Source organism: Rhinolophus ferrumequinum, chromosome 7, assembly GCF_004115265.2.
Source record: "Rhinolophus ferrumequinum isolate MPI-CBG mRhiFer1 chromosome 7, mRhiFer1_v1.p, whole genome shotgun sequence".
Lineage (NCBI taxonomy): Eukaryota > Metazoa > Chordata > Mammalia > Chiroptera > Rhinolophidae > Rhinolophus > Rhinolophus ferrumequinum.
Window position 1 is genome coordinate 91,276,935 of NC_046290.1, and position 27,222 is coordinate 91,304,156.

The following is a 27,222-nucleotide window of genomic DNA, read 5'->3' on the forward strand; positions in this document are numbered from 1 at the left end:
GTCTGGCTGCGGGAGGAGGTGTCTAGGGCGGTGCTGCAGCTGCTGTGCAGAGGCTGGAGAGCCCGCGCGGACTGAGTCCCTGCTGCTGTCTGGGGCCAGAAGCCCAAAAGAGACTGTCTGATCTCCAGTGCGACCAGCAGGCCTCCGACTGTCTGTTTGCAGGTCTCCGGGAGTGTCAAGGCCACTTGGAGCCTCGGCCAGGGGCAAGGGTTGGGGTTTGGGGTGGGCTGCTCCGCGCGCGCGCGGACCTCCCCCGCCGTGCACAAACACACAAACACCAGGTCTGTTCTAGTCTTTAATCCCACTCCCCCTTCCGCAGTCACTGCGAGGGCAGGGGAGGGACTTGGAGACAGCGGCGCGTCTAGGTGAGGACGAGGTGCCTGTCGGCAGGGACTCCGTAGCGCTCCTTGTGCTCTTCGAACAGCTGCGTGAGCCTCTCCACGTACAGCGCGTGCAGCGCGTCCACCTCAGCCCGGCTGGGCCGCGGGCTCCGCCGCGCTGGGATCGGGGCCCCGACTGTGGACCGAACGGGAGGCTGGCATCTCCCCGACTCCCCGTCCCCTTCCCTCCCGCCCGCCGCGATGGTCGAGGGCAGGGGTCAGGGCCTGGGCAGTTGTCAAAGGCCAGCCTGGGGGGCGAGGCCGCACGCGGCCGGCAGCCAGAATTTCAGGCTCCAACCAGCGACCTTCACTGGCCAGCGCCGGGAGCAGGCAGGGCCCTGAGCTCCGGGGCAGTGGGCGGGCGGTGGGGTGGGGCGGGCCGGGGCTCACCGACGGTGTGGATGGGCTTGCGGAAGGGCAGAAGGAGGCCCAGCCGGCCGTGGAACAGCGGCAGGGCCACTGTCAGCAAGGGCTGCAGCGTTTCCTGTACCCTTCGCACCCACGAGCCCGGCGGGTTCGGGAACTGCTGGAAGAGATCATTCTCCCCGAAAGAGAAGACAGGCACCAGGGAGGCCCTGGGGGAGCAGAGGCACGCCTGATTACGGCCGGCCCGGGGCGCGCTGTGCTTTTCCCGCGTAGGGCAGTCCTGGGACTCCGGCCACCGACAGCTTCCTCACCCGTGTTCCAGCGCCAACTTTACAAATCCTTTCTGATTTCGGATCCGCAAGCTCAGTGCTCCGGGCTTTGCCTCCAGCGCCTCTAGGGGCCCTCCCACGGCCAGGACAGCCACCTGGCCGCCCCCAGGTCGGGACAACAGATGGGCGACGCTGGCCTTGTTAGAGGATACCAAACCTGGGGGAAAGGCAGAGCCTGGGGGACCTGACTCCTGGGTCTTCGGGAAGAGAGGAGAGGGAAGAGGGCGCGGGGAAGGTAGAGCTAGTACCAGGAGCCCTCAGACGGGAGAGAGACAGGTTAGAGGTGACAGCGGGGACTGGGGGTCCTGAGGCCGCGCTCCCCCCTCTCCTCACCAGCGCACATAATGTAGTCCCGGAAGAGAGGGAGGTAAAACCAACAGGGCAGCATGAGCAGGTGCGGCTGGAGGCCCGGGAAGAGGCGGGAGAAACCCGTGGCTTCTGTGCAGAAGCTGCCGAAGGCCCCGGTGACCAGGACGCCGTGAGGGTGGAAGCCGAAGAGATAGTTGTGGGAAGGATCCAACTCTGCAGTTTTAATCAGCTGGAGGGCAGAGGGTGCACAAGGTGAATTGGGCTTTGGGGGATGAGGGCAGGAAGAATCTATTTTGAATCCCGGCCCCCAACCCAGCACATTGTTCCAGGGGGCCCTCACCGACATGGGAAAGTAGTCCCGGAAATGTCTCCAGATGGCCCACCTGCGGACCCAGTCTAATCGGCGGCCTCCTGCCTGCGGCGTGTCCCTGTCTCCATAGAGCCAGACCAGGTAGAGGAGCACGAGGATCCAGGCTCGGCTTAGGAATGCAAGAAGCAGAGCGGCCAGGCACACCTGGGCTGGAGGACAGGGGTGGGGGTGGGGAGTGGTGTCTCAGGACCCAGGCATGTAAGTCTCAGATATCCCCCTTGACTCCCTTCCCTGTCCCACCTAATTCCTTCTCACTCCTTAAAGGACCTGGGAGACCCCTGGCCCACCTCCCTCCCTCGTGGTAACGGGGTAGCAGAGCCCCAGGTGTGTGTGTGGGGTCAGGTCCAGGGCTTTAGGGACTCACCCAGCCCCAAGAAGGAGAAGACCCATTGCAGGACAGCGAACACTTGGAGACACCGGCGGAGGCGGCTGGAGGAGGCATGCATTTTCTAGAGGGGAGTCGCACAGAGGCCACCATGGGTTCTTAAGCACACCCTTTTTTGGCCCAACCCATTGGCCCTGACCCCTGGCCCCTGGTTCCACCCCGTTTCTGTCCCCTTTGCAGACTTACATACTAGACTCTGAAGAGTCCCAGCAAGGAAGAGTTAACCACTGCCTGAGCTAGTGGAAATCAGCAGGGGTGTGGCCAGGAGCCTGGGGGTGAGGAAGGTGTTTGGACTTTGTGGAGGTCAGGACCTCCCAGCTCTGTGAGGAGCCAGCCAGCAGGTCTGGCAAAGTGGTGTGTGCCATGAATGGCAGGGCTCCCGCCATGAGTGAGAACAGCTTGAAAACCCCTTAGTCACCAGGCCTGGGCCCTAAGGAACAACCTAGGACTCTGTGGGGAGCTCTTCCAGCGGGAAGGGCTTTGTGGGAAAAGCTAAGGATCGGTGAGCCCAAGAGAGGGCCCACTGTGCTGTGGGCACACTCTCCAAGTGGGCTGGGGCCAGTTCTCACTGTCACCCTCGCCCTCCCCAACAGGGACTAGAGGCCTGTGGGAGCTGGTACCTTCTCCAGGTCAGGGAATGTCACCTCTTTAGGAAAGTCTGACACATCCCATCAGGTGCCTCTATCACTTGCTGTCCTACCATAAAATACTTTCCCTCCATCATGGTGATTTTTGTGAGTGAGTAAGTTCTCCCCTAAGCTGTAAGCAACAAGAAGTCAGGTAATGTGTTCATTGGTGCCTGGCAGAGGAGAGATGGTTTGTAGATGAAAGGCCCCACTGAGGAGACAGGATAAGCCAGCTTCCAATGTCCAGGACCTATCCCTCAGGCTGGCACAGCCTTTCTGTCCCACTCATGCAGGCTTCCTTGTCCAGGCACCTTACGAGGACGTGTTTTCTTCTGCTCAGCCCACTTCCGTCCACAGGGCATGTGATGAAGGTGGTGGGGACCAGGGTGAGATGGACTTAAAAGTCTGGCCAGAGAGATGCTCAGTACACATCGTAAGGGGACCTCCCCACTCAAGCGACCGGCCGGAGCCCCCAGGTTTCATAGAGCAAGTTTTCCTGGCAGTCTGGGCAGGAGGCAGGAATAAGATGTGGATGACAAGTGAGGTGACTGAGGCAGGAAGTGTCCCGGGACAGGTGAACAGTCCTGTTTGGTTTTTAAAAGGCTTCTGCAAGGAAACACTTGGGAGCTAAATTCAGGAAGGTAGGCTGGTGCAAGGCTGGGAAAGACCAAGCTGAAGGGGTGTCCTCAGGGCCCCTCAAGGGGGTCTCCGCAAGGGCTTGCTGACCCTCTAGAAGCTGGAAGCAAGACCTGCTCTCAGGAGGTCTCTCCTCTTTTCCAAGGCCACTTCACATTTCTCTTCCAGGAAGCTTTCTTGGAATGACCCACCAGGCTTCCCCTTTCCTGATACGGCCTAACTAGAAGCTTAGATCCTGGGATGCACACAAGGCCCCACCCTGCCTGCCCTCCTAGGACACATGCCTTCAGGGAGACTTCCTTCCCCGAGCACTGTCCCTGGAGCCCAGTTCAGGACTATGTCATCCTTCCTATAAAGGGAAAGATGCCATCAAGTGATGAGACAATCAGGGAGAAGAGAGGGGGCTGGCTTTCATCTGAACCTGACGAGGAGTCTTCTTGGTCTGGCCCTTCACGGGCACTTCCCCAGTTCAGGCAATAAAGGGCAGTGAGAAACGGGACCCAGGGAAACGTCCAGGCTCCCATACCGTTCTCACATCCTGCTTCTGCCTTTTCCTCTCTGTTCTTTTCCTTTGGAATAACTCCGGGTCTCCCTCTACTCTGGGTGGCAAGAAGGATACAGGGTCAACAGGTAGATGAAAGATGATAAATGCACTCACGACTTATAAATCCTCCTTTATTGGGAGGGAGGCTGAGAAACAATAAGTTATCACATGAGGAACCCCCAGACGCCCTCTTCTCGTGAACCCGTGGGAGCTGAGGAGAGGGACAAGGCGACTCCCGGAGCTTCCTGAGAGGGCTGTGTGTGTGTGGCAGGGCGGTGAGGCAGCACATTCAGTCCCAGACACACGGAAGGTACAGTCAGGAAGCGAGGCGCCAGGCAGACCGCCCTCCAAGGAGCGGGGCACAAGAAGGCACGATGGCAGGAGAGGTTTGGTAGAGTGGTTGAGTATCACGGGTCAACAAAGGACACCATTATGTAGCGAGTGCCCCTCGTGGTGGGCAGCCCCTCGTGGTAGTGCGTGAGTCGGCCAGGATGCAGGAGCGCCCACCCCTTCCGTGGGGCTGACACCACACAGTCATAGCGTAGGAAGCGGCAGCCACCTCCCTGGGAAGGTAAAAAGGGGATAGAAGGGGAGAGTGAGCCGACATGGAGTTTGGGGACAGGCAGATACAAGGGCATGAGAGGCAGACCGGAGGGACGAGGGGGGTGGGGACACACAGGGTTTGGGACATCGGCAGCCAGCCTGGAAGTGATCCCAGAGAGTATATCGGCAAAATAACTGGGAAACGTGCAGAGGGCAGGCTGGGGGCAGGGAAGGCGACTGAGGGCCAAGGGCCGCATGCAGGGCTGTAAGCGGGAGGGATACAGGGTCCAGGGGAAGCGTGTGTGTGTGTGTGTGTGTGTGTGTGTGTGTGTGTGTGTGTGTGTGTGTGTGTGTGTGTAGGGGCCCTGGGGTCACCCTCAAGTGGACTAGGAGCTCACCTCATAATCCAGGCCCTTGTGGTTGAGGGCAACGTTGAGAGTGAAGGTGGATGAGTCATGGTGCGGCCGCAGAGAAGGCTGTTCATCCGGCCGGTAGCGGACCACAAAGTTCATCACTGCCCGGGTCTATGGGGACACGAGAAAAGAGGCTGGAGGGGTGGCTCTCAGGCAGGAGGCCTTCTAAGGAGGTGACGGCCCCTATCCAGGGAGGGGGAGTGGCTGCAGGAGTCAAGCAGGCTCCCCCCAAGGCTGCCCTCCTGTAGTATCTTTTTTCCACGGGGCCCCAAATGCTATAGGAGCTGAAAGGGTACAGCACGGAGACTTCCAGCTGGCACTGGCGTGTGGGAAGGTGGAAGGGGCAGGGTGGCAGGAGCAGTGGCCCACCTTGGTGTGGTAGCCTGGGAACAGGCTCTCCGTCATGGGCCCCACGTATGTCCTCAGCAGCTGCAGCCACTGGTCCTCATAGCCCACCTGCTTCATGTGGATATCCACGGTGGGCACGTTCTCATAGCCTCCAGCCAGCCTTGAATCCTGTGGGCAGTGGGCACTGAGCCCCTGACAGGGCAGCGCCAGCCTCCCCCTCCTCTTGCTTGCAGGCCTTAAAGCCCGTGTTCCTTCATCTGCAACAGTCTCAACCACTTCTTAACTTGTCTCACTCCCACTGGCCCTTTAACTCTCAGCTAAGATGTCACCTCTTCTGTGAAGTCCCTTAATCCCCCTACATCTGGGCTAAAGGTCCTTCCTGTGGCTCCCACAGCACCTGGGCTGCTGCTGCCGCCACTGGGTTGCAGGTGAGAGGGCAGAGCTCGTCCTGCACAACCCATCAGTGTTCCTGCACCACCTAGGTCAGTGGTGGCTGGCATTTAGGACCTGCCCAGTAAGGATTTCTTGAATGAAGGAATAAATAAATGAATGCAGTGGTACCCCCAGTGGGCCCCCTCCCCTTTGGGGACTCTTCTCTGTTCCTCCTCTCCTGACACCAGTTTCCCTCCATCAGACCCAGCACCTCCCTTCTTTCTGTTCCAGCCCCGGTCACCTCATGCCGGCCTCCTGACCACTGGCCGTAGTGCTCCATTTCCTCCACCAGCTCATCACACATTTGGTCTGACAGCAGAGGGAACCAGTACACATCTGGGCACGGCTGAGGACAGGGCGGGGGAAGAACAACAGGGCTGGGTGACACTCATGGAGCCGCCGCCAACAGAGGCGAGAAAAAGCAGGGAGAGAAAGGGAAGCCAGGAGATGGGAGAAGCTGGGGGAATGGGGCTCTGAGCATGAGATGGGCCAGGAGAGGCTGGGCCGGGAGAGGCTGGGCCGGGAGAGGCTGGGCCAGCAACAGTGGCTGAGAACAACACAAATGGCGGGAAGGTCTTGGAGCCCCAGGTGCTGAGAGTGGTTTTCAAACTCCTTTACAAAAATGTCGGTTTGCCTTCATGTTGCCTGAGCAGACAACCCTAAGGCACCTCGAGGAAGTCAGTTTGGAAACCACTAATGCAGGCAGTGGACCCAAGGGGCGGTGGCCATCAGGGTGGTCAGGGGTCTTGAGTGGGGCTCACCTGTTCCACGAGTCCCTCCCCTTCAAGGGCCCGGCTGTAGTTCTCGTGAATGTACTGTTCCTTCCAGTCCTGGGGGGTGAAGGGGGGGCGGAGGGGAGCACCTGGATGTGTGTCCTCTTCACTTCATTTGGTCCAGTCCAGGAAGCCCCACGCCCTGGACCGCCCCCCTCCCTGGCAGTAGCAGATCCTGCCAGGGTGTGTGCATCCTATAGTGAAGGGCATTTGCACCCTCGGGGCAAGGGGCCCCCCATTTACCAGGGGGTTGTCGAAGATCTGCCAGAGGTCTGGGTGCAGGTGGTCTGTGTCATACCGGGAAGTGGCCAGGAGACGGCCAAATTCATGCTGATTGCTGAGGTGAAGGAAGATGCCCTGGAGTGGGGGGAGGGTGTGAGAAGGACACCCAGGGTGGCTGCCTCCTACACCCCTGCCTTGGGCCTGACTGCCCCGCTCACCTTGTCCCGCAGGCTCTTACAGAAAGCCATGTCTGGGTCAGTGTCGCTGCCTGAGAACACCTCCCTCTGCGGCAGCTCTGTCCTCAGGGTCTCCCCCCGGATCACATATGCCTGGGAAATGTAGGGTACATTCCACACGCCCCTGGAGGTACCCACACTAGGGTCAGCTAGGTGGGTGGCCCCCACAATTCTGCCCAGTTCATCCCAGGAGCCCCTTCCCTCAGGGCAACCCACTCTCTGAGCCAGGAAGCCCTCTCACGTCCCCGAATGAGCACTGCCGGGCATAACCCTCTCATGTCCAGCTCCACAGTCAGTCCCTACCCCACAGACACATCAGAACCCTGAAACTGGGGCGTTGGCTGAGGGGGCAGGTGTCGTTCAGGCCCATGTGGGAGGAGGAGGAGGGCTGCAGCCCCGCAGGACTCACACTCTCTTCCGCTGCACCAGTTCCACGTAGTCCTCGGAGCGGGCGTAGTACTCGTCGGGGCTCAGGGCTCCCCAGAAATTGGACCACAGCTTCCCATGGCGGGACAGCATGGGAGCTATGACCTTCCTGTGAACAGGTGGAGGGAGAATTGCAAAAAGGCAAGCCCGATTACCAGGGAAGGAGCCTGGGCCTCATCAGGGACTACTTTGGGGCCCTCTGGCTGAGCCAGGCAAATGACCTGTTCTCTTCAATGAGGAGGCGCAGAGCCTGGGGGTTGGTGAGGACGGCATCGGCGTCCAGGCTGAAGTAGAATTCACACTCAGGGTCCTGACGACAACTGTCCCTAGAGGTGACAGACCCACAGATGGAGGAGTTGAAACGAGCAGGTGGGGGGAGGAGGGGACTGCAGAGTGGGTGGAACTTCCCCTCACTCCAGGGCCCCAAGTTCTGTAGTCTGCGCAAGAGAGGCGGGGAGGGCCAGCACATGGGGCGGCAGCATTGCGAGGCCATGGGGAAGCTGGATGGTGGATGGAGAGGGAACGGTGCTGCAGTGGAGGCACCCCACCACCTCCCACTCCCTGCACCCCCACCGGTCCTTCCCGCCCACGGCTCACTCACATGGCCATGTCTCTGGCCTCGCCTGGGGTCAGGGCCTCCTCCGGCCCCACCAGCTTCACAGTTAAGAAGTGGTCCTGGAGCTGGGCCCAGGAGTCTGCAATGTGGGGCTCGTGGTACACCTCCTACAGATGGGGGGCAATAAGGGGTGCTGAGAGGGCAGAAAAGGTGGTACCTGAGGAATGGGAGGGGAAAGATGGGGAGTGGACAGGGTGTAGGAAGCAGGACCCTTGGGAGGGTCCACAGCAAGAGGCTGCCAGGGCATCTTACATTGTTATGCACGAAAAGGGTGATCCTGTCGGGGGGATAGTCCAGGAGCATCAACCGCTGCAGGAAGCGAGGCAGGAACGGAGTAGGTTGTTCCACAAACACGGCCAGAAGCACCCGGGGGGGAGGCTGGAAGATGCATGACAGGGCTCAGAGGAAAGCCTGGGCCCCCATCTGGTCTGTCCTCTGTAAGCCTGCTGGGTTTGGGGGTCCTCAGGAGCTTTGCCTTCCACTGCTGCCTAGCATGCTCTCCCTGTACCTTTTGGTTCAGTGTGTTCTCCCGCCCCACCCTGGCACCCCTCCTCACCTGCCCCCCCGGGAGTGTCCTCCGGTCCCGGTCGCAGAACCCACAGCCTCCCTCAGGAGTCCAGCCATTGGGAACATAGTTTCCCAGGTAATTCAGCTGGAGCTGTTAGAAGAGACGGGGAGAGGCTGAGGCAGAGAAGTCCACGGCTGGTGATCAGGGAGGTCAGGTAGACAGACAGGGACAGGGTGGGAGGGAAAGCAGGGGACACTTAGGACCTCTCCTAGCACCTCTGCTGCGGGGGCTAGGAGGACCATTGCTCAGAAGGGCTGGAGGGAGGGCTGGGAGCTGGGGTCAGAACTGGCTAGGGCAGGGACTGTGGGGCCAGTCCTGGGATAGGGGTAAGGGGCTGAGGGGCACCTTAGTGGGACCGTTGCCATGGACCACCACAGGAAGCGTGTCATAGGCCACATTCCGGATACGCACACGATTCCGATCAAACTTTAAAACCACCTCATCTGCGAAAGAAAGCCAGCTTTAAACTCCCTTTCTCCTGAAGCTGCCAAGCAGCAGGTGCTTCTAAATATGGGGGAATCCAGGCTCTCTGCTGCCACCTGGGGACCTCCTCCACTTACTATCTGTGTGACCTGGGCAAGTCACCAGCCCCTCAGAGAGGCAATTTCCTCATCTGTAACAGGTGGATAACCATAGACAACCCCCTCCGTAGGATTGCTGTGTTAAGTGAAATTACTGAAGTAAAGCCCCTGGCTCAGGGCTGTGGCACACAGTACATTCCACAGATGTTGGGTATTATTACTGCCACTGCTTTTACTACTGTTAGCACAGTGCAATTTTATCAGCCATTCAGATATTTGACGAAGTTGAGATAAAGGTGCGTTGAGGACCACCCCAGTCCCACCAGGAGCCCCTCCTTAATTCAGGACCGCGGCAGCCTCTTTCATTACCCCTTCTGATTGCCGTCTCACCTAATGCCCCATTGAGGTTCTGAAAGATCCTGGATTTATGATCCAGATTAAGGCTGAGTTTCTCCTGGATGGGATGAGAGGCGGCAGTTAATTCAAGAGGGGGTGGGACATCATCTCTCACTCTTTTCTCTTTACATCTTCCCCAAAGCCCCTTTACCCGCTCTCTCCCATTCAGCCTGAGGTCTGCCACCCCCACAGAGCTGCAGGCGCCCCCTCCACTGTCCCCCCCACCCTTAGTCCTGGGTCCAGGTAGAGTCGAGTGTAGAACAGCTGGTCATCATCGTCATCCTTGTACTTCCACTGGCGGACGATTTGGTGGATGGTGGGGGCAAAGCCGATGAATCCTGTGGGGGGAGGGGAGGTGCTGACTCCAAGACTCCCTGGGTCCCACGGACCTGTCCCCACTCCCTCTCTGGCCCCCAGGCACCTGGAATACTCCATACCCCACCACTCTTGGCCTCTCTGCCTCGGGCCCTCTGCCACTCACCACCAGAGTTGAGGAAGCGCTTCCCCGTGCCCACCTCAGGGTACTGCTCTGCCAGCCCCCACTCCGGCCAGCAGAAGCCCTCTGCAGAGAACAGCAGGCGGCTGCCACTCTGGATGAACTTCTTCAGCAGCTCTGCGGGGCTGCCGGCCAGAATCACATCATAGCTGGCAAGGAAGGGGAGGATGAACAGGGCAGCTCCTTGAAATCTCAGTACCCTCACGTCCTCCCCCTGTTCGCCTCGCCGCTTTCTCCCCTTTACCTGTCCACAAACACGATGACCATATCCTCCTGGTCTGCATATTTCTCCATTTCCTTCTTGAGCCACCTGACCTTCTGTCCTCCACCAACTGTTCGGGCCACATCACCCCCTCGCCACTGCTCTCCCAGGCCCAGGGTCTGTGGGGGAGATCCGCCATGCCAGGGAGGGAATTCGGCTGGCCAGGCTCACCGTGGGGCCCCAGGAATCCAGCCCTCAGCCCACTCCTCCCGCTGGAAACGCCCCCTCCTAGCGGCCTGGGGGGCACTCCTCTCCTCACCCGCACTGTGTAATTGAAGAACTCCGCCGAGCGCAGGAAACGCCGGTATCCCTCTGTCTCGGCTGTGGCCACCGTGATCACCAGAAGCTTCTCTGTCACCAGTCGGGAATTGGCATTCGGGACCCACTCACCCAGCTCAGTGCCCTACGCGCTCCACTCACGTAGGCCCCTTTCCCTCCCTCAAACTCTGCCACTGTCCCTTACTTCTTGTTTCCAATTCCCTCTGACACTCTTCCCCCAGAGAAATTTCGACCCCAGTGAGAGCGGGATGGAACTGACACCCAGGAATTTGGGGTCAGTTCGCATGGAGAGGCTGGATACCTTAGTTCAGAGTGGGGAGTGAGCGGTTCAGACCCTAGGAGCGCGCTGAGCGTCGGAGAGGCCGGCTGCCCCCTCAAAGTCCCGGACGGCATACACGTCATCCCGGAGCCCACTTGGCCCTCCCGGGGGTCTCACCTGGGTTGACAGGGTTGCCGCCCCGGGGACGATCGGAGGCCGAATCCGCAGGAGGCGGCGGTAGCAGCAGGAGCAGCAGTAACAGCAGGAGCCGGAGTCCAGGGCCCCAGGAGGCCATGGCTGGAGGCGGGCCGGCACAGCACACAGGCCCGCACCGCTCCGGCTGCGCGCCTGGATCCCAGCTACCGAGCGGGGCTTTGGGAAGGGGACCGGGGCTGCTATGCGGCCCACTGCGAGGAGGAGCAGGGTTGGGGCTCCGCCCTGGAAAAAAGGCGTAGCCGGAGGTTACAGAAAACTCTAGATGCCGGCGTCCCAGACAAGGCGAGGATTGTCTCCAGGCGCCGGCGCGCGGGCTGTGCGGAGCGAGCAGAGGGGGCGCCGGGACTGGAGGCGGGAGAGGGGCGGGAGCTCGGGCTGGCGATCGCCAGCAGAGGACTTTGGTCCGAGCCAGTTCAGCCCACCGCCCGCCTGACACACGAGGAAATTGAAACCGGGAGAGGGGAAGTGACCCCTTGCGGGTCCGACAGGACGCCGCGGAGGCGGGCCCTTGCCTCAGCGGTGCTGGGGAGGCGGGGCGGAAGACTGGAAAGCGAGGCGGTGGGGGCAGGCGGAGCGGGTACAAGTGGAGGAGCGGGTGTCAGGGAGCAAGAAGGCCAAGACGTCTGAGGCCCCGGGGAGTAGGGGTTGAAGTTTCGGCGACGGGTCACGGGATTGCCCACTCAAGCCCGCCCACTTTCTGTGGGAGTCTGGCCCATCATCTCTACTGCCCGGGGGAGAAGCTCCAGGGGCTGCCTTTGTGATGGTGGCATCAAAAGAAGGACCAAAGGAAAATGACGTTTCTCGAAAGACCACTGGCATGTACCTCTTTAAAAGGACCCATTTCAGGGGTCCCACAAAATACACAGCCACACTAAGGCCGGAAGTTCTTTTGCCCATATAAAATATGGCGGAAAGCTTTCTGGTCTCCAAGGGAACATCAGGCAGTGAGTCTAAGCATTGGAATTATTCTGCGCATGCGCAAAATAGCACACGCCGCCGGAAGTGATGCCTTTATCAAAGCGGGTGATGTAGTACGCGTGCGTAATAGGCTCTTTCGTCAGCTGTGTTGTGGAAATGGTGGAGAAGAAAACTTCGGGTATGTGAACCCCCGGGGGCTGGCCCCCTTCGTCCTCTCAAATCCGAACCTCGCCTAGGATTTCCTCACTCAGTTATTAGTGTCAGATCCCTTCCCCGGCCCTCCGATCCTGGCGTCGGGGCGGTCTCCCAAACCATTCACATTTTGTTGATGCCTCCTCCAAGCCGAGCGCTGGGGATAGAGAAAGGAAAACAGATCTTTATTTTCCTAGAACTGGATTTCCGGAGGGGGACAGACATGCAGACCAACCATTGCATTTCAGAGTGATTCGTACTATGGCAGAGGGATGCACACGGAGGAGTGGTACTCAACCCAGCTTCTGGGAAGGAGGGAACCATGAAGGCTTGGAGGTGAAGAGAACGCTTGGATTGAGTCTTGAGGGTCGAGTTAGGTTTCACTCAGTGCAGGTGCGCAGGGATTCATTCCAGGCATCGGGAACCGCACGTGCAAAGGCAGAGAAGCAAGAAAAAGCAAGTCGCTTAGGAAGCCCAGTTTACAGTTCGGTACTTGCAGAGGAATAGTAAAGGAGACTGGCGGGCTGGGGAAAGGCACACTTAAAAGACATTATATCCACTGCAGCAGCGTTTGAACTCTGAGGGCAGTGCAGAGCCATCAAGGGCTTTTAAGGCAGGGGAGTGACCGAAACAAATTTATCTTTTAGAAAGGCAGTTCTGGCTTCAGTGCAGAGGATGGGTTGGAGGGACGAGTGCAGCGCTGTCCCGTAGAACTTTCTGCGATGATGAGAATGTTCTTGATGAGCACTGTTAGTATGGCAGCCATGTGGCCACAGGTGGCTGTTGAGGACTTGGAATGTGGCTCGTGCAGTTGAGGAACCGAATTGTAAATTTTATCTCCTCTTAATTCATTTACATCGAAATTTACATAACCACATATGATTAGTGGCTACCTTATTGTATAGCACAGGTCTAGAGGCTGGAAGGCCAGTTAGGTATTGAATAGTCCAGATAAAAAGAGATGAGGGTGGGAACACCTCCAGATTGACTTGTAATAAATCCAGCCATGTCATTCCTTTCTTAAAACCCCTCACTGGATCTTTGTCACCCTCACCATAAAATCCCCAAATCCAAGTTCCTTTAGATACTTAAAAGACTCTTAATGGTCTGCCTGACTTCATATCCACCCCCACCACTACCCCCCACACAGATTCTCTTTTTTCTTTTTCTTTTCTTTTTTTTTAAAATATTTTATTGGGGAAGGGGAACAGGACTTTATTGGAGAACAGTGTATACTAACAGGACTTTTTTCCAAGTCAAGTTGTTGTCCTGTCAATCTTAGTTGTGGAGGGTGCCGTTCAGCTTCAAGTTGCCGTTTCAGTCTTAGTTGTGGAGGGCGCAGCTCACCTCCAGGTCCAGATGCCGTTGCTAGTTGCAGGGGGCACAGCCCACCATCCCTTGCGGGAGTCGAACCGGCAACCTTGTGGTTGAGAGGATGCGCTCTCACCAAATGAGCCACTCGGGAGCTCAGCGGCAGCTCAGCTCAAGGTGCCCTGTTCAATCTTAGTTGCAGGGGGCGGAGCCCACCATCCCTTGAGGGACTCGAGGAGTCGAACTGGCAACCTTGTGGTTGAGAGCCCACTGGCCCATGTGGGAATCCAACCGGCAGCCTTCAGAGTTAGGAGCACGGAGCTCTAACCGCCTGAGCCACCGGGCCGGCCCCAGATTCTTTATATACTAGCCATACAGAACTTCTAATTTATTGAAGGCACCACAGCCTCCCATCCCGGCCTTCTCTCAGGCTGGTTTCAAGGCCTGAGACACCCTCCCCTCTCCGCCAAACCAGGTTAACCATTCATCAGTCAGGCCTCAACCTGCACTTACATTCCTCTGGAAAATCTTTCTGACTATCCCAAAGCCAGGCTAGGTGTTTCTGTCATGTGCTCTGCAGCACTCTGCACTTGCCTAGAATAGCATATGCTATGCCGTACCATGCTCGTTTGTTTATTTGTATTCCTCACTAGTCTGTAGGCCCTGGTTGTATTCCCAGAGCCCAGGGCATCACCTGGCACTTGGAAGGGAGGCAGTATATTGCAATGATCAAGGGCATGTTTTGTGACGCTGGGCAGTTTGGGGGGTGAATTCTGACCCCGCCACTTAACAGCTATGTGAATGCCAGTGAGCTTGCCATGATAATGACACCTGTCCCACGGGGTTATTTGTAAGAGTTAAAGGATTCCATTTATGCAAAGAGCTTAGTATAGTGCCTGGCTCATAGGACATGCCCATGTGTCAGCTACCGCTGCTGATGTTTTTATTATGGTTACAGGCAGTCAATAAATATTTGTTTAATGAATTGAGAGAGATTTTGGGGTAGAATATCAGAATCTGGTCAACAGCTGGTATGGTAACGAAGAGAGGGGTTTAGAGTAACTCCTTGGTTTGTGGTTTGAATGGTATGTAGATGGTTCCATTCACTTGAAGAAAGTCTACAGGAGGAGAAGCAGACTTGGGTGGGAAGATTTTTAATTTTGAGTTGCGGTGTTAATGGGATCAACAGGTAATTTCCTGCAGCCAGTTGAATAGTCAGTTTTGGAGCTAAGGAGAAGGTTCTGGACTGAGAGAATCCTTTTGGGAGTCATTTGCTTGTGGGTGAGAGAGCCCTGTGTTTGGATTAGAAATCTCAGGAAGAGTTTATAGACTAAGAAAGAACAGGGACAGCTGTCTCCTTCGAGGCAGAGAGAGACAGCAAGGTGGGAGACAGAAGCCAGATATGGGAAAATAAAACCTGGAGTCATGTCAAGAAAGCAGGTGAAGGGACTTTTTAACCTGAGGGAGATAGTCCACACAGAGTGTAGAGAACTCAAGTAAAATGCACACTGGACTTGGCCCGAGAAGGTCACTGTTGTGGGTAGTTCCCATCAAATGTAGTCGGTTTGCTGTGGGTTGAGGAATGGACGGGAGATGAGAAAATGAAATATCACATGGACCACTCTGCCAAAGAAGAATAGCTGTGACGTTGGGCAAGAGCGTGCGGCAGGTTTTTCCACTGAAAGGAAAGTGCCAGCTGAGGAGGAGAGATTGAAGATACAAGAGGGAGGGGAGGACTCATCTTGGAGCTGAAGAGTTGGAATTAGCAGTGGGTCTTGGTGTGAGGGGGTGCATCCACTTTGAATGGGGGGAGGGTGGGTGCCCATGCAATTATGATTGAGGGTGGCCTGAAAGATGAGCATCTGTACATGTCAGTGGCCTGTTTCCTTTGAGGTAGGAAATGAGATTGCTGAGCAGGAAGGCCAAATGCATTAGGTCCCAGTGGAGCCTGAAAGCCCTGAGGGTACAGTGGTCTCCATCAGCATAGTCGTGTGATTTCTGCCAGCGGTGTGAGGTCTTTAGGAGACATTTCATTGGTTGGATCTGGGATTGGGAGGTAGTTGGGTCTGGGATTGGGAGGAAAGGCTGGGGCTAAAGGGATAGAAAACAGGCATGAGTGCCTGAAATGGTTTGGTCTTAGTAAGCTGGGAAGGAAGCAAACCAGAGGGGCTGATATATAGCAATCCTCCCTTATTGACAGGAGATAAGTCCCAAGACCCCCAGTGGAGCCTGAAATTGCGGATAGTACTGAACCATATACATACTATGTTTTTTCCTGTATGAACACATATTTTACACCTTCTCTCTGACACACCTGAATTGCCAGCATCATTACCCTGGCACTTTGGGGCCGGTGTTCAGTAAAATAAGGGTGGCTTGAACACAAGCCCTGTCCTGCTGCAGCAGTCGATCTGATAACTGAGGTGGCCGCTAAGTGGCTAACGGATGGGGCGTGTGTACAGCCTGAATGCTTTGGCCAATGGGACGATTCACGGCCCAGGCAGGATGGAGCAGGCTGGTGCTTGGTTTCATCATGCTACTCAGCATAGCGCACAATTTAAAACTTATGAATTGTTTATTTCTGGAATTTTCCATTTAACATTTTCATATCGCAGGTAACTAAAACTGCAGAAAGTGAAACCGCAGATAAGGGGGAACTCCTGTGTTGGTAGAAGATACAAGAGCCAAGGGCTTGGTGACTAGGATGAGATCAGAGAACTGGGGCTCCACACCCCATGGATGTCCACACACTGCCCAGAACCAAGGTCACCCTAGCTTCTCTCTTCTCTGTGCCCCCAATAACTTCTTGTCCTGCCCCATCTAGTTCGCTCCCAGGACCCTGGACAGCGGCGGGTGCTGGACAGGGCGGCCCGGCAGCGCCGCATCAACAGGCAGCTTGAGGCTTTGGAGAATGACAACTTCCAGGATGACCCCCACGCAGGACTCCCCCAGCTTGGCAAGAGACTGCCTCAATTTGATGATGATGCAGACACCGGTGAGGCGGGTGGAAGAGGAAGGCAGACGTGGGGCCAGGGAGATAGGCTGAAGGAAGGGGAGAGTCTGCCGAGCTCAGGGTTGTGAAAGGACATCGGGCTGGGGAGCCATGACCCAGGAACTCCTCTGGCTGTGCCAGGGACTGGCTCCTGTGACTTTGAGCCAGCTGCTCTCCCCTTGTCTGTGCTTAGTTTCCTCTGAAGAAGATAGAGGAGGTGAGCTCTGAGATGTTTTCCAGCTCTGATGTAAAGCCTTAGATTTAGGGAGTGTGGAGATAAAGGAAGGCTGGGATTGAAGAAGTGGAGGGAAGGGAAAAGGATGGTAGATGGAGGCTGACCTAGGGCCTAGGTGAGTGTGTGGGCACAGAATGAACACAAGAGTATCGGGAATGATGGGGCAGAGAAAGATGGTATCTTCCTTGGCACATGCCAAGTAACTCATTGCTCTTGACCTCTAGGAAAGAAAAAGAAGAAAACTCGAGGTGATCATTTTAAACTTCGCTTCCGAAAAAACTTCCAGGCCTTGCTGGAGGAGCAGGTGAGAGAGGAGCTGGCCAGGGAGGATTCCACAGGGAAGGGATAAGGCCACAGAGATGACATGGCCGTACATGACAGGGGTTTGCTGCTTGGGTGGGCGGGAGATTCATGGAGCCTGTCCCCTTGTCTCTGCAGAACCTGAGCGTGGCTGAGGGCCCCAACTACCTGACAGCCTGTGCGGGACCCCCCTCCCGGCCCCAGCGCCCCTTCTGTGCTGTCTGCGGCTTCCCCTCCCCGTACACCTGTGTCAGCTGTGGTGCCCGCTACTGCACGGTGCGCTGTCTGGGCACCCACCAGGAGACCAGGTAGCTGGGAACGTCCTCCGGCTCCGCACCCTCTTCCTCCTAAGCCCCACGGCTTCCCAGACCCTCTCCCATGCCGGGCTTCCTATGCCTGCAGGTGCTTGAAGTGGACCGTGTAAGCCTCGCAGCCTGGAGAGGAAGGCCCTCACGCATGAGCCCTCGGAGAAGATCTCAGCAGAAGATAGGTGCTCCCCAGACCAAGAGAGGAGCTGTTCACTCAGCCAGCAAAGCTCATTCTTACTTCCAGGGGTGTGGCAGGGAAGTGGGCCCGCCCTCGGGGTGCTGTCATAACCAAAGGTTTCAGGGGAGGAGGCACCTGCCTGTTAGGTCACATGGTGTTTTGGGGGTGAGGGTGATGCGCCAGCTGTTTCTCCTACGCACTGCTCTGTGTCTTTTTTTCCATCCTGTTAATCACCCTTCCCACTGTCTGCCCGTCTGGACCCCGGCCATGAAAGATGCTGCTGCATTCTCCTGCCACCCTCATGTCCCTGCATTTCTTGGCTGCTCCTTTAGGTCACTTTTTTGGTTATTAAATTAGTTAATTTGTTTTTGTGTTTTTGTTTCTCTAGTTCCTCTGAGTATCTTTTGAGTACAGCTAGGTCCCAGGTCTGGTGCCAAGGAAGTGAGAGTGGGGGCCAGGGGTGCAGAATGATACTGTAGAAGGAGCCAACCCTATTTTCACTGGGCCCTTAGTTTTGGTGTCACCTGTCTGAGGGAACAGTTGTCCTGAGGAAGCTCTTGTTATCAGGGGCTGTGATATGTGAAATTATTAGCACAGAAGACCCAGAAGTTTCTGGGAAGCACGGGGAAATCCATGGTATAGAGGGCCCTGTTGTGGGTGGCCCTGGATGCTGTACCTCTTGTGTAGAGCTTCTTACACCCACCCCTGTTCTAAGTGGGTTGTGAGCTGTAAGCATGTAAGCTCCTTGGAGCTGCTGCCCTAGTTGGCCAATACCCTGTTGAAACATAGCCAAGCACGTGCTCTGGAAGTATTTGTTGTTCAAATGACCTCAAAAGATATTAACGATATCCAGCAAAGTCGGTGTTAGGTGCCTTCTTAGGCTCTTCTCCCCACTTTGGGGGATTTTCTTGTGGCTGGCCCAAATGTTCTCGGGGTTTTCCCAAGGAACTGCTTGTCCTTTCTCTGGAGACATGCAGTTGGACAAGTGGGGTTAGTGACGGCTTTGTATTGAGTGGTGGTGAGAACAGAGTTTAGAGACAATCCTAAGTGTGGTTTTAAACAATGGCTGTAAATTTTTTGACCATCCTTCCATCAAAGATGGGGTCTTTTTGCCCTTCCCCGGGGATGTGGGCAGGCTTATGACTACTTCCACCAGTAGCAAGTGGCGGAAGTGAGACCATGTGACATTCAAGGCGAAGCAGTAAAAGGCAGTGCAGCTTCTGCCTGGTCCCTAGGACACTTGCTTTTGGATTCCTCAGCCACCATGTAAGAAATCCAACTGTCCTGAAGGCGCCATGCTGTGAGGAAGCCCAGGCTACATGGAGAAGCCGCGTGCAGGTGCTCCGGTCACAGGTCCAGCCGACCAAGCCTTCAAGCCATCCCAGCCCAGGCTTCTATCACAGGAGTGAAGATGCTTCCTGATGATTCCAGCCCCCAGGCACCGAGTCATCCTTAGCCATTTGAGTCTTCCTAGCTGTGTCCTCAACATCATGGAGCAGACACGAGCCATCTCTGCTGTGCCCTGTCTAAATTCCTGACCTTCAGAATCCGTGTGTGTAATAAAAAGGTTTATACCATTGAGTCTTGGGCTGGTTTGTTATGCAGCAATAGTAACTGGGACATGAGGAATCCAACTTGCTGGCTGCTAACTCCTGGCTTAGGTTTATTGTCTCTTCTGAAAGGGAAATTTCCTGGGTCCTAACCTTTCTATTTTCCTCTCCACCAAGAAGTACACTCAAGAAAGAAACTGGAAGAAAAGACAGTTTCCTTGCAGGGAAACACCCCTGTGCTTCACTGTGGTCCACCTGCCTTGGAATTCCTGTCCGATTTCCAGTGAGCACAATTTCTTTGGCTTATTTCCTAAATTCACTGACTTTGTTTCATGTTTTGTTGTGACAAAAAGAATCACACAGGTTCTGCATGGTGTAAGATTTGTCTACTCAGTGACATCCGGAGCCTTCCCCCACTGACCTTGATAGGACAGAAACAGACCTCAGGGACCTCCCCTTGCTTTGTTGCTGGTTATCTCCACGTCATCAATTGACATTCCCTAGGAAGGATCTCTGGACCCCCACGTAAAACTGTAACTGCTCAAGGAAAGCCTTGAACAATTTTTGCCAGGTTCTGTGTACTAGTGGAGACTTGGTCCCCACCTTGGGAGACATCCAGGCCTTTGAGAAATCTACACTATGCCAAAAGCCTCTAGAAGCTAGAGTCAATGTCAGGATGGGGGCCCCACAGCCCCTTCCTGGGCACACAGGAGCAGAAGAGGTTAATGCTAAGATCTGAAAGGCTGGAGACTTAGGGGCTCATAGCTAAAGACCTCAATGAGCACTGAATTTAACTGCTGTGAATTAGTTTGGAGAGCCAAGGGTTCTGGGAAGAAGGCCGGTGTGTCTTAGTCTTAGACAAGTCTTGGTCCCACTACATACCAATTTTGTAGCTTGACAGGTCACTTTATCTCTCTGACTCTGTAGCTACCTCCCAGATATTGTGAAAATGACATGGGACCATGCACCTAGCCCAGTGCATCTGGGAAGTACTCGGTAAGTGACAGCTGTTGATGTCATTGCCCAAGACCTAAAGCAGTTTCTTGTGGAGCTTTTTCACAGTCATTTCCCTCAAACTGGAGGGTTTCTCAGAGTAGCCCTAGCATCTTGCCCATTCTATGATAACTAGGTGTTTACATTTCTTTTTGCTCCTCGTTTGTGAGCTTTTTGAGGACAGAGGCCATGTCTTGGTGCTCTAACTTCTAGAAAAGGAGAAAATAAATGCTAAAAAGGATAAGTGTGTCAATAGCCCTTAGAGCCCAATGACCATGGCTGATGGACAAAGAAATCAAAACTTACCCTAGTGATCATCTTAAGCCACATATTTAAATGCCTGACTGTGAGACCTAGCTCAGGTTAGTTTCCCCGAAAGGGGGAGGCGATGAGAAGAGGCAGGCTGGAGTTTGGGAAAGGAGGTAGAAGCTATGGGGTGGGGCGGAGGGAGGGTTTGGGTTGGTAGTACCTGTGTGGCCTCAGGAGTTGCAATTGGCTTTTGTCATTCACTGAGGAGGACTTAGGCATCCCTGGGGCACTTTCATGGCCTTTCAGAATTACAAGACTCTTTCTCAGTTAGGTGTCTCATCCTGAGAGAGAAACCCACTATTGGTTTGCTAACAAGTACATGGGCCAGTACTTGCCATGGTAGATTGTCACACAAAGGGCCCCCATGAAACATGCTTCCCTGTGTCTGTGCTTTGTGCAATCCCTTCCATGTGGACTTTGGACTTGGTCGGGGACTGGCTTGGCCATGGGACATCTGCAAACGGTCCAAAAGCAGAATATGAAGGGCATAGGATATTTGCAGACTTCTTGGCCATGGAATCCTTTATGTAGGGAATAGCTCAGAAAGCACTAGTGTTTCTGGGTGGGGCCAGTGGGAAGCCCTGATTCGAATGTGTTTCCAAGGCCACTGAGCAGTCCAGCTTGCTGAGAGAGCACAGTTGTACAGAGGAAGAGTAAGAAGTGGGGGCTGGGGCCAGGCAGTATGTCAAGGTCTTAATTGTCTTGGGCTTTCTTTTGTTTTCTGAGCCATGAGGGAGCTGCCAGGGTAGGCCAACGAATGATGCCCCAGTAGAGGAATATAGACAAGAAGCTCAATTACGGGAATCCTGTGAGGAGTCCTGACAAGGGAAGGTGAGGGCCTGACCCAGGACCAGGCAATGAAGGGAGTGAAGGAGGGGGCTGTGAAAGCATGGTAGAGGGAGAACCGGTAGGATTTGGCAGCTAAGGGGAGAGGGTGGCGGAGGGGAAGTGAAGGGAAAAGCCAGAGATGATTGAGGTTGTCTATCTGTGTGTCTGAGAGGTTGGCAATGCTGGTAATAGGAATGACAGGAACTGAGGCTTTGGGGAAAATAATGAATTTGTGCAGCCTGGTGAAAACACAGGGCGTGTATGTACTTCGGAAGCTTGGGAGAGAGGGTCCAGTTAGAATGCAGATGTGAGTGTCTTTACCTCCCAGGAGAGATCAGTGCAGGAGAGCAGATAGGAAGGGGGACGGGGCGGAAGTCAGAGCCCAGGCCACCCCCATGTGACTGGTCACCGTAGTCAGTGCTGTAGGGTAAGGTACCAGGGTGGGGCCCTCTCCATCACCTCCTTCCACTGGATGCCAAGCTTCTTTCTCATGGCTTCATTTTCTTGTCTTAAGTGGGTACCAGCTCTGCTCAGTACCTACTGGGCCTGCGCTGGGCCTGCCCGTGGCCTATTGCTGTGTCTGCGCTGGACACCATCGAGTCACACACCACTGATACGCAGGCCTCTGTGAACAGACCTTCAGAGACTTTTCTGGAAGCTTCTGAGCCTTCCCCAGAAAAATGTATCTGCACCAGACCCTTGACTTGACACAATTTCAAAGGGCTTGTCAATTTCTGACATCCACTCTCAGGGCCAGATAAAGAAACTCCGCTCTAGGCCACCTGTCGCCTTGTACAGCTGTGAAGAAAGGTCCAGAGTAAAACAAGTGACTTGTTACCTCAGGCTGGTCAGGAGGTATCTCTGCTATTTTCAGTTTCCTAAAGCTGGGTCTTCCAAGATCTGCTCCATGATGACTCTTGTCAGTGATTATAAGAGTGCGACACTCTTGAAATCACTTGCAACCCTGCTTCTGTTTTGCTGGATGAGACAGTCCAAAGGCGATGGAGAGGACAGGTGACAGTCTGGGGTTTGAGGACTGAGACGACCCTGGGTGCTCCCCCAGCCACCCCTTGCTTGGCCAGACACTCTCAGACCGTGAACAGTTCACAATATAAATTTATTTATGCATGTGTTTATGTAGAATGCAAACACTCCGGGACGCCTCCACCCCCGTAACCGCCCAAAGGGGTCAATATAAGGAGGGGTCGGTCCAGCCTCCTGAGTCGGAAGTGAGTTCTCAGGAGGCGGGTTGTTGGCCAGACGAAGGAGGTGTGGCCAGAGCGGAGCTCGGACTGGAGAGGCGGGGCCTGAGTGGGGCGCGGCTTCCAGGACCAGGATGGAGCCTGGGGGTATGGCTTGCCCCTGGGTCGTGGCTTACTCCTGAGGTTGTAACACCAAGCAGGGGTCTGCCCCTGCAGCCCGGGGTTCCGGGAACCCCTGTCCACTGGGGGCAGTGGGAAGGGAATGGGGTTAACAGGTCAGGCCTCCTACACGTAAGCGTTTTTCCCGTATTTGCCGAAGCTGTTGTCGCCTTCTTCATCCGTGGTTGCGGGTCGCAGGCGGACAGAGAGCCCAGAGGACTGCAGTGCAGAGGCTTTGTGGGGCAGCCGGGTGCTGGTGGGGGCGGGGCATGGGTCAGAGGGAGGTGCGGCCCTCGCCGCCCCCCCGCCCCGCCCGTCCTCCCTTACCTGGCGGCGGGGTTGTCGTCGGGACCACAGCAGCAGTTGGAACAGAGGCAGACACCGCCCAGGATGGCCAGCAGGGAGGCACTCCAGCCCAGGTAGAGCGCGGGGCCCAGCTCATACCTGGGGACAAGGACACGCCAGGCGGCGCTAGCTCCAGGACGGGGCCGAGTCCCACCCACTGTCTCCGAGTGTGGGCTTCCCACACTCACTTGGTTCCGGGATACAAGGGGTCGAAGAAGTCCTTGGTGATGTTGAAGGCATACCAGGTGATGGCCACCATCCCGCAGCAACCTGGGGCAGGGAGAGAACTGCGCTAGCACCCGAGACCCCTAGGAAACTTGGGGAAGGCCAGGCAGGGGCAGCCCAGAGAGTAGGATGTGGGGTATCAAGTCCAAGAGCAAGTTTCATTCCCTCCCTTTCTTCCTCCTCCCGGGCTCATGACCCTTCTGTTTTCTAGGGTCAACTGTAAGCTTCTGGATGGAGTACCCGGGACCCCACCCCAGCCAACCTTTCCTGTCTAGGCTCCCGCACTCTGCTCCTGAGCTCTCCCTTGACCCCTTCTTTACCCCTAACCTACCTTGTTCATCCCTGCCCTTTAGCTCCTTGATTATTTAGTTTCCTCACTCGGACTGTGCTCCATCCACCCTCAAAAGCCCGGCTGTCCCATGCAGTCTTCCCCAAGCAGCCCTGCCTTTCCCGAGACCCCTGTCCTTTGGCCCTGCAAAGCCCTCAGAGCCTGTCACATGCCTTTGCTACTCAGTGCAGTGAAGGCCTGAAGCCAGCGAGACCCCTGAGCTACGTGACCAATCTTGCCACTCACTGAGGGCTTGTCCGCCAGGAAGTTTCCACACCTGGAGAACAGGATGAGACCCTGCCCACCTCGCTTGTGCAGTGATGTGAGTGGGTGTTTTATAAACTGAAAAGGGATGGCCAGGTGTACAGTATTGTTTTCGTGTATGTGTGCCCTGACTCTGGTCTTTCCAGCCAGGCTGTAAGCTCTGGAAGGCAGACCCTCACTTCCTCTCATCTTTGGGGTCCCTCCCACACCTCGCTCATGCCTGGCTCCTATGGGGGCTCAAGAAACATTGCTGATGGACTGATTTGTAGCCAAGGGATTTGGGGTGAGCGTGGGTGAAGCTAGGGTGAGCAGGGAGAGAGGGAAGAGCTGAGCCCGGGAGGGCAGGTGCCATCGCAAAGGGGTGAGGCAAGAGCCATAAGTGGGAGCTGGAGATGACAAAGAACCCCAGGTCTGTTGCTGAGGGCCACCCCTCACCCCCCAACACAGCACAGGGCCCACCCATCACCTTCCCACAATTACCAGCCAGTATGTGTAGGGCCCCTGCAACGGCCGCCAGCTTGGCTTTCCTGGAGAGAACCGGGCCCCCAATGTTTGTGCAGCGCAGCCCCACTATGCCCAGGAAGAGGCCCAGGAAGCCCAGGAGGATGGCGGTGATCATGAGTGCCCGGCAGGCCTGGATGTACCCTAGGAAGGTAGGGTGCAGCCATGGGTCCCTGAGCCAGCCCCTCCCCCTCCATCTCCTCTCCCCTCTATGACAACCAGCCCCTTACAGCTCCTGCTCAGGCCTCAGTCCCTAGAAGTCCTCAAATCCTCTCCTTCCCCTTCAGGGCCATCCAGCTACAGACTGAGGGGTCACATGCCCCTCCTTCCCAGGAGCTCCCTCGGTCTCCAGGAGTCCCAGCCCCTCCTGCCCCATCAGCACCAGTGCTCTTCACCATTACAGGGCCTCTCCGTGGCGCCACTGATGCATTGGCCAGCTACTGCTTTGTTCTGGGGGCGCATCCCCTGCCCTGTAGAATGTGTAGCGGCCTCCACCACTAGATGTCAGTAGCCCTCTCCCCAAACGGAAAAATCAAGATGTGTGGACTGTCAAATGATCTCCAGGGGGCAAAATCGCCCAGCTGAGAACCACGCTCTGCTGTGTATTCCGGGAAGCACACCTGGGCGCCCCCAGCCCCTTCTCCACACCAGCCTGTCTCCAGGTCCCACCTAGTGCCTAGCACAAGGCAGGACATCCTGAACTGAGCTTCTTCCTGGAGTGACCGGTAGGGGACGCAGTGGCCACTAGGTCCAGGGCCGTTGCTGATCTGAGAGGTGGGATACCTGGGCTCAGGACCAATCCAAGTCAGTCTTCACACAGGCTTTCAGTGCCTCAGTTTCCCCTTTCTCAAAGCTGAAGGAAATGGCTGGCTCCCTTCCTGGCCCCCTTCCCCCTTCTCTGTCTTTGATAGTTGCCAAGCAAGCCAAGGACCTTGCACCCCTTTCCCGGGTGGGGCAGTGCCACCCGTGCTGAAGGGAAAAGGCTGGGTCCCTGCCAAGAGGATGTTAAGTGGTCAGGAGTTGGGAGGTAGGGAGGAGGAACAAAGTTCTCTGGGAGCACTTTCTCACTCCCAGCCACTCCCTCCAAAGTTCCCACTCTCTCCACTTACCCTATATTTTTTCCTTGCCCATCCGTCACCCATCGCCACCTGGGGCAGACCAGCTCTGGTAGACAAAGGGTGATTACTGAAGGGAGACTGTGGCTGGGGGTGGATGTGGGGGAGGTGACTAAATGACAGTCACCACCACACTCAGGACCAGAACCAGCCTTGGCAATCAGCCAGCTCAGGACTCAGCGACCCATGAGTCAGGATTCCAACCCCCCTACCACCTGTGTGACTGGGCAAGTTAACGCTTATCCCTGGTGTCTTCCAGCTTCTGTAAAATGAGGCTACTAAAGTCCCTGACAGCAGGCCTGTTGCAAACAACCCTGAAATGGTGTGTGTGAAGTACTTCGCACCACACCTGGACCCCAGGTACCCCTCAGTGCTGGATAGCTGCACTCAGGAAGGTAGTGGGGGCACGAGACCCACCCTGACCCCCTAACTTCTCAGAGCATCTTTGACATTCCTGGGGGTTTTTGTGGAGCCCTGCTCTAAACCCAGTGTTGGCCTCCACTCCTTCTCCTACCCCCGGCACCTGCAGAAGGGGACTGGAAGAGCGAGATGGGTCCAGGAGGACCCGGCGATGGTGCAGTGAGGGCATGGGTGGGGGTGCAGGAGAGGCACCGCAGAGGACCCCTGGTCATCCCTTCTTGGTCTCTGGCATGGGGCCGACTGCAGGGAGACTCCCCTGGGGGATGATGGGGCTACTAGAGGGTGAGCAGCAAGTGGGACGATGCTGCAGCCACAAGGGAGAACCTTCCTGGTCCAATAGAGCTGTAGGTTCCAGCGCACCAAGAACCACAAAAACACACTGCCCTGAGAATCCTGAACACACATGCACATCCACCACCTGCTTACAGTAGACACCCAGGATCTCCTTAACAGCCCTTTAGAACTCTCCATGGCAGTGGTGCCCCAGTGGAGGCTACTGAGATGGTCTCAACCCTCAAGAATCCAAGATGGGGCCTCTTCACCCCACAAACCACAGCCTTGCCACCCCAAAATTAAAATGCTAACATTGTTTGAGTGCATCTAGATTGTAACATCATATTAACATTTTGCACCTTTTATTTCATAGAATCCCCACGACCACCCTGTGAATGGGTGCTATGATGCCCCTAATTTTACAGATAGGTCAAATGAAGCTCATTTTACCCCCTGCTCAAGGTGCAGAGCTAGGAAACAGCAGCACTGGACCTGGGGCCTGCACTTGTACCACTACAACAGAGTATTCCCACTAGGGCAGGGGCCATGTGTGACCAGGTCGCCACTACCGTTCCGGACAGGGGACTGCCCCCAGCACTCCTGGCTGCAGGAGCCCAGGTCCCAGAGCTGAATCAGGCCTCCCTTCTCTGTGTGGTGTCCAAGGCCAGACCGCAGGCGGCACCCACACTTCCCGGGGCTCTCTCCAACCTTCCGCCTCCCTCTGCTCCCTTCACCCTCCGCCCGGTACGGTACCGGAGAGAGCCAGCATGGATGGGAACTCCCAGCAGTTGTAGACACCCAGGGAGTCAGTCGCGCAGCTGTGCCAGAGATTCTCGAAGATGGTGTTGGTGGTGATGACGTTCCCGTGTACAGTGGACACTCGCCAGTAGCTGTTTGGCAGGGTCACCCCCAGCATGAGCAGTCCCAGGGCTGCTATGAAGAAGCCAAAGGTCTCCACAGCCACTGACATGGTGGGACACAGGCCCTGAGGGCCACCTGGGGCCCCGCAGGGAGGGGATGAGCCCCAGGGGACCTCGAGGGGCTTTGGCTAAGGAGGGGTGTTAAGGCAGGGTGGGGAGGGAGGGGAAGGGCGGAAGACAGGTTGCAGCCTTGGCTTCTGGTCTGTCTCCCGGTTTCTGCCTCCTTCCCTCTCTCTGGGTCTCTGCTTTCCCGCAGGTCGGTCAAAGGAATGAACCAAGAGCCCACGGCAGATGTTGACGAGGAGATGGAGGGAATAAACGAAACGGGCCAAAAGTCCACTGCCTCCGGGCTGCCCTGGGCTCCCCGCCCCACAAGGGTGGGGGGGGGACTTACTAGGGAGTGAC

The 27,222-nt window shown here is 56.1% G+C and overlaps 4 protein-coding genes across 4 annotated transcripts; 1 reads left to right on the forward strand and 3 right to left on the reverse strand.

The window, feature by feature from the left end:
- Positions 1-282: 282 nt before the first annotated feature.
- On the reverse strand, positions 283-2,431 carry LOC117024815 (2-acylglycerol O-acyltransferase 2-B-like). The gene is made up of 7 exons (XM_033110405.1): positions 2,326-2,431; positions 2,119-2,203; positions 1,725-1,903; positions 1,409-1,613; positions 1,058-1,232; positions 771-955; positions 283-516 (listed from the first exon to the last, which is right to left on the reverse strand). The coding sequence occupies exons 2-7, from the start codon at positions 2,198-2,200 to the stop codon at positions 362-364; spliced, it is 981 nt and encodes a 326-aa protein (XP_032966296.1). The 5' UTR covers positions 2,201-2,203; positions 2,326-2,431; the 3' UTR covers positions 283-361.
- A 1,628-nt stretch (positions 2,432-4,059) lies between these two features.
- On the reverse strand, positions 4,060-11,472 carry PLOD3 (procollagen-lysine,2-oxoglutarate 5-dioxygenase 3). The gene is made up of 19 exons (XM_033110406.1): positions 10,913-11,472; positions 10,457-10,548; positions 10,180-10,316; positions 9,921-10,084; positions 9,665-9,777; positions 9,434-9,497; positions 8,868-8,965; positions 8,511-8,612; positions 8,207-8,332; positions 7,940-8,061; positions 7,560-7,664; positions 7,322-7,447; positions 6,895-7,036; positions 6,698-6,811; positions 6,443-6,511; positions 5,923-6,027; positions 5,271-5,417; positions 4,887-5,012; positions 4,060-4,508 (listed from the first exon to the last, which is right to left on the reverse strand). Exons 1-19 carry the CDS (start codon positions 11,028-11,030, stop codon positions 4,353-4,355), a joined length of 2,226 nt encoding a protein of 741 aa, XP_032966297.1. The 5' UTR covers positions 11,031-11,472; the 3' UTR covers positions 4,060-4,352.
- Positions 11,473-11,895: 423 nt separating this feature from the next.
- Positions 11,896-18,966, forward strand: ZNHIT1 (zinc finger HIT-type containing 1). Its single transcript, XM_033110408.1, has 5 exons — positions 11,896-12,047; positions 16,197-16,367; positions 16,824-16,903; positions 17,038-17,207; positions 17,302-18,966. Exons 1-5 carry the CDS (start codon positions 12,026-12,028, stop codon positions 17,321-17,323), a joined length of 465 nt encoding a protein of 154 aa, XP_032966299.1. The 5' UTR covers positions 11,896-12,025; the 3' UTR covers positions 17,324-18,966.
- Positions 18,967-22,163: 3,197 nt separating this feature from the next.
- Positions 22,164-27,143, reverse strand: CLDN15 (claudin 15). The gene is made up of 5 exons (XM_033109807.1): positions 26,651-27,143; positions 24,069-24,233; positions 22,960-23,041; positions 22,754-22,870; positions 22,164-22,679 (listed from the first exon to the last, which is right to left on the reverse strand). The coding sequence occupies exons 1-5, from the start codon at positions 26,865-26,867 to the stop codon at positions 22,553-22,555; spliced, it is 708 nt and encodes a 235-aa protein (XP_032965698.1). The 5' UTR covers positions 26,868-27,143; the 3' UTR covers positions 22,164-22,552.
- Positions 27,144-27,222: the final 79 nt, after the last annotated feature.